This window comes from Capra hircus, unplaced genomic scaffold (assembly GCF_001704415.2).
Source record: "Capra hircus breed San Clemente unplaced genomic scaffold, ASM170441v1, whole genome shotgun sequence".
Classification (NCBI taxonomy): domain Eukaryota; kingdom Metazoa; phylum Chordata; class Mammalia; order Artiodactyla; family Bovidae; genus Capra; species Capra hircus.
Genome location: NW_017202940.1, coordinates 538 through 6,105, shown reverse-complemented (window position 1 = coordinate 6,105; position 5,568 = coordinate 538). Strand labels below are relative to the sequence as shown.

Here is a 5,568-nt window from a genome sequence, read left to right as displayed (position 1 = left end):
TGTGCTGCCAGCCCCGCCTCAGCACTGGTCACTCTCTCCCAGACCGGTCTGCGTGGGCATCAGTGCCACGACTAGTCCAGAGCTTGGCTGCGGTTTCTGATTCTTCTTTTTTTTTTCTGAGATATTTACTTTTGTAAAGTGTACCATTCAGTGGTTTTTAGTATATTCACAGCCACGCGACCACTACTACCGTTTTACTCCTCCCAAAGGAACCTTTCTATCCTCCCAAAGCAAACCCTGCCCCCACCAGCAGTCACCCCTGCCCCCCCAGCCCCTGGCAACCACTCCTGTGTTGTCTCTGTGGATTTGCCGATTTGGACATTTCATATAAATGGAATCACACAATCAGTGGCTTTTTGTGACCGTCGTCTTTCACTTTGCATCGTGCTTGGGTTCACCCGAGTTGCAGCTTGGATCAGAATGTCACTCCTGTTCATGGCTGAGTAATGTTCCACTGTGCGTCTGGACTGCCTTCTCGCCTGGTCGTCTGTTCCACTGTGCGTCTGGGCTGCCTCCTCCTCGCCTAGTCGTCTGCGGGTGGGCATGTGGGCTGCTTCCCCTTTGGGTTCACGGACACTCATGCATGAGTGTGTGTGTAGACACGCATTTTTACTTCTCTTTGGTACATCCCTGGGGGGGGGGGTGGAGCTGCCGTGTTATATGGTAACTTCGTATTTGAAGCTCTGCCAGACAGTTTGTACGGCAACTGCACCACTTTCCGTTCCATCTCAGCAGTGAACAGGGGCCAAGTTTCTCCACGTCCTCATCCACGCTCGTCGCTGCCTGCTTGTTGTGGAGTTACCGATGCCCTGGAAGGCGTGAAGGGCTTCCCTTTCACCTCTCAGTCCCAGTCCTAGTTGGGTGTCCTGAAACCAGGTCCCGGAGTCCCCTGGGTGGTGCTCACCCCTCGCAGTGAGGCTGGGGTGGGGCGACCAGGTCCAGCCAAAGAAATGGGAGTGAAATTGGCACGTGCCCTTGGGGGCTGGTCCGGCTGGTGCCCTGGTCCCCCAACTCCTCCACCGTCGTGACCCAGGGGTAGCCACAAGGGGGAGGAGGGACAGTGATCGGTGAGAGATAAGCCTTTATGTGATGAAGAGTGACTGAGGTCTGCGTGTTTGTTGGGTATCACCATCAGACCCTACGCTGTGCGGGGCGCACCCGGCCCAGTGGCCGCGGGAGGTACCTTGTCACTGGTGAGGCTTCTCTTCCTCGTAGGCCTGGGAGGGGCAGGAGCACGTGCAAGTCGGCCAAGGTGGGCAGCCCCGGCTTCACCACCGTCACCATCAGCTCCTCAGGGATGCTGGTCTCCTGCGGGGACACAGAGAGCCACCCTGATGCGCCAGCATGCCTCCTCTGTCCCAGCCATGCTCCACGGCCCCCGCGATCACACCCCTCCCCACCTGACCTGTCCGAGTCTTGGCCGTTCTTGACCCCTGCCCGGCATGGGGGTAGCCCCAGCATCCTTTGGCCTCCTGGGCCCTCAGCCTTTCGCCTCCCACCCCCACCACGGCCTCCGCTTGCCCAGGGCTGCCCCCCTTCAGCTCAACTCTCCCACTGCCTGCAGGTGAGCAGGCCCCTCCCTCGCGTACTGTCCTCCCAGGTGTCAGGGCTTCTGACCACGCAGCTCCCTCAACCCACAAAGCTCTGCTTCCTGGAAGTCCCGCTCCACGCACATTCATCTGGCAAACTCCTATTCACCCTTCAGTGCCCAAGACAATACTACCCGAATTCTTAATGGGCCAAAGGGAGGCATGGCCGTGGTGAGCATCAGCCTGGGACAACCATGGATGACTCTAGGAAGCTGGGCTTTCTCCCACTGGGGGGTCAGGGGCCTCAAGTGCCCCATGCCCACCCTGCCTTTGTCTTCTGTGAGCTCCCTGACAGTAGACATCACAGAGACTTATCTCTCTGTCTCCCGTATCCAGCAGTGAGTAAATGAGAATCACTTTAAAGAGATTCTGGACCATTGGAGGAGGGCAACTGTGTCTCGTGCAAACAGCTGGTGCTCACTAGATGTGCATGGAGCATGCAGCCCTGCCCCTCCCCCACATGAGGATGCTCCGACCCCGTGTCCCCCAGGGCCAGGTGAAAGGATCCTAAGTGGCTTCCAAGCACCGTTGGCGGACCCAAAGGACAGATAATTAGGACGCAGGGCAGCCTGCCCGACCCCCTGTCCCCTTCCCTGAGGACTCTGGCCCCTGCCCCCCACTTCCTCGGGGTAACCACAACGCATAAGAAGGGCGGCGGCTCTGCCACGGCTGGGCTGGGTACCTTGGAGAGGAGCCGGGACACCACGAGGCCGACGTCTTCCCTCCACTCGGGGGTGTTGGGGTTGTGAGCATCCAGGTCCTTGGAAAACTGCAGAGGCACGACCTGAAATTGATCTGGAAAGAGGCGGAGACGGGAGAGTGTCACCGCCCTGCTCCCTTCACAGCCGGTGGCCACACCCCCTGGCTGGTCCAGGACTGGCCCTGGGGGTGGATCCCGCCGCCCACCTTCAGAAAAAAGATTCCTCCCCGTCTGTGTGCCAGCAGCTGTCCCCGGCAGGACCCACTGCACTGCTGCCATTTAATAACAATAATAACAATAATGGTGACAGCGACGAGGACGGCGGTGCTGACCTGGGAGGGAGGGCCAAGCCTGCTCTGTGGCTTCCCCATCAGCCCTCGAGGACAGACAAGCTCGGCCTTCCGTCTCCCAGGGACCCGCTGAGTTTGATGGGCTGTCCCCTCACCGAATAAGAGTCCCTGGAGAGCAGAGTCCACCCGCCCCGACCGCCTTCTCTCTCTCAAATTCCCCAGGGCCCCCAACTCAAGGCACCTCTTCTAAACCAACAAGCAGCAGCAGGTGAAAGAAAGACCCAGCCCTGGGAGCCTCAGAGTGAACTGTCCTCTCTCCACTTAGCTCCCGAGCCTTGGTTTCCTCATTTGTAAAGAGGGAGGGGCTCTGCAAGGGTGAGCAGTCAAAGGGACAAGTGCCTCGTGAATGTGCAGTGTGGGTGGGGGTGAGTGTTTCAAGGCTCCGGGCTCGGGGTGCGGGAGTGAACAATGGCCAAGGGCTGTCCCCTGAATACTTAACTGATGGCTGCTGTCCACGGCAGATGCTGTCTTAGAACAAAATGAGGTTTTTATCGGGGTGATAAAGAGGGGAACATGGCTCTGGGTGGTGGGACGCGTCCACTCTGAGGACTAATTTTCGGTTGCAACTGTCTCCTGGGGGCGAGGCTCAGAGCCCCCAAGCAGGGAATAATAGATAAATGGGACACAGATTCAGAGCAGGACTCCCAATAAAGTCAATATCCCATGTCCTTTGAGATATAATCGCATGACAGCCCTCAGATGTCAGGATGCTGAGGACAGGTGCCTGCGGCGGGGGCGAGGGGAGGGAGTGAACTGTCCTCTCTCCACTGGTCTTTCTTTCACCACCTGCTGCTTGTCTTGAGTCGGGGGCCCTGGGGAATTTGAGAGAAAGAGAAGGTGGTGGGGCGGGTGGACTCTGCTCTCCGGGACTCTTATTCATTGGGCGGGGGACAGCCCGGCCAAACTCAGTGGGTCCCTGGAGACGGAAGGCCAAGCTTGTCTGTCTCGAGGGCTGATGGGGAAGCCACAGAGCAGGCTTGGCCTCCCTCCCAGTGCCCAGTCCCAGCTCTGTCCCCCGGTGACCTCACCAAGCCCCTCAGCTGCGTCCTCACTCGTGTCGTGTGGGGCCCATGAGTGCCCCGTGCACAGGGGTCGTTGGTGTTTATTTCACAGATGGGGAAACCGAGGCCAGGGAGCCCAGAGGTGTCGGAGCCATGCTGGGCCATCCCTCCGTCCAGCTGGGGCTGCCCCAGGGTGATGGGCGCCTTGGTGGGTACCCCCCCCCCGTCTAGCCCGACCCTGAGCTCCTGGGAAGGAGAAGCTGCGCTGCCTGCCACGGTGGGGGAGAGGGCACTCACCCAGCACGCGGACCACCTTGGAGTCCTGCAGCACGGAAGTCCCGCAGGCAGCCTGTACCGTCACCCGCACGTCCCCCGGTCCCCAAACCGCGTCGTCACAGAGTTCTCCAGGGACAGGCGGGGCTGCGGGCACAAGAGGGCTCAGGACCGGGCCGGAGAGCTGGCCCCATGGGAGCCTGCTGAGAGCGCCCAGGGGGCATGGGGAGATACCCCCAGAGAGACGCCTGGACCTGAGAGCTCCCCAGCATAGACACGCGTCTCCCAGGGCCCCCTGCCCTCCAGAGGCACCAAGACCCTCTGTGTGGATGGTGTCGAAGGCCCAGTGTGGCTGCTAGGCGGGCGTCCCTGTCACCTTCCTGCCCCAGCCCAAGCTCAGCTGGGCTGTAGCACCTTCATGCTCAGACCCCAGGTCCTAGCTCAGCACCCACCCCATGGGGTGGGGCACCCACGTCGATCGTGGGTCCACACTATGACCTCGGGCCTTGCAGATGGGGAGACAGAGGCTCTGGGAGGCACAACTCTCCAAGGGCTCAGCTGGAGGTGGTTGACTTGCTGCTCGAACCCAGAGCCTGAGCACCTTCCTCACCCATCCCCCCGCCCTGGAACCACAGTCCTGAGTCCTGAGCCCCTCCCAGGCTGGGCCTTGGCCGCTGTCTCGGGGGGCTGCAGGGCTGCCATTTGCTGAATGAGCGAAGGATCCCCTTTGGGTCTTGGGGTCCCTTCCCCCAGGCTAAGGGGCAGTCTTGTCCACAAAGGTCCTCAGGACCTCCCACCAGGCATCTGTCTTCGGTTCCCCATGGCTCTCAGGACACAACCCACAACCCTGGGTGATGCTTCTGAGGTCGGGCTCAGCCCAGGGACCCCCTCCTCCATGAATCAGCCCTCCCTGATCACCTCCGCGCTCAGACTAGAGACGATCTGTCCCCTTCCTGTGGCGCGCGTCACACCCCAACTCGGGTCACCTACTCTGTTCACACGTCCTCCCAGGAAAGAGCATGGTCTGGTCTGATCTGATCGACCACATTGTCCACCGCACTCAGACACAGCCGGACCCCAAGCAGCTGTGCAGGGTGGAGGGAGGGCTGGTGTGCGCCCGCCTCACCTCCATGGTGCCACATGCTCCATCCTGCCTGGTACGGAGGGTGGATCTGCCCCAGGCTCCACCCCAGATGGGAGCCTGTGGGGAGGAGGGGCCTCCAGGGGCCCGGGCCTGCGTACCTGCAGGCTGTGGCCGATCCACCAGTAGAAGACGGTGAGGTTGGGGTTCAGGGGCAGCAGCACAGCCGTGAGGTTCACCTCCTGGTTGATGCCGATGACAGGAACCACTTCCAGGTAGAGGGCCTGCAGGGGGCTGCAGGGCCACACAAAGGTCAGGGGTCAGAGGGCATCAGGCACCGGCCATGTCACAGGTTGCTATTGGTCATTGTCCCCATCAACCTCATCACCACCACCAACACCTCTACCACCATCCTCACTACCTCCACCACCATCAGCCCCACTAGAAACACTACCACTATCATTGCCACCATCATCACCATCACCAGCACCACCATCACACCATCATCATCACCATCACCACCACCATCATCACATCACCAGCACCACCATCACCACCATCACCACATCATCAT

General features: G+C 60.4%; 1 protein-coding gene across 1 annotated transcript; it reads right to left on the bottom strand.

Annotated features, from left to right (window-relative positions):
• Positions 1 to 1,183: 1,183 nt before the first annotated feature.
• On the bottom strand, positions 1,184 to 5,288 carry LOC108635077 (VPS10 domain-containing receptor SorCS2-like; the record flags this gene model as incomplete). Its single annotated transcript, XM_018045372.1, is given in 4 exon segments — positions 1,184 to 1,308; positions 2,272 to 2,384; positions 4,006 to 4,060; positions 5,156 to 5,288. Coding segments are annotated over 4 exon segments (426 nt in total), but the record flags the coding sequence as incomplete, so codon positions are not given.
• Positions 5,289 to 5,568: the final 280 nt, after the last annotated feature.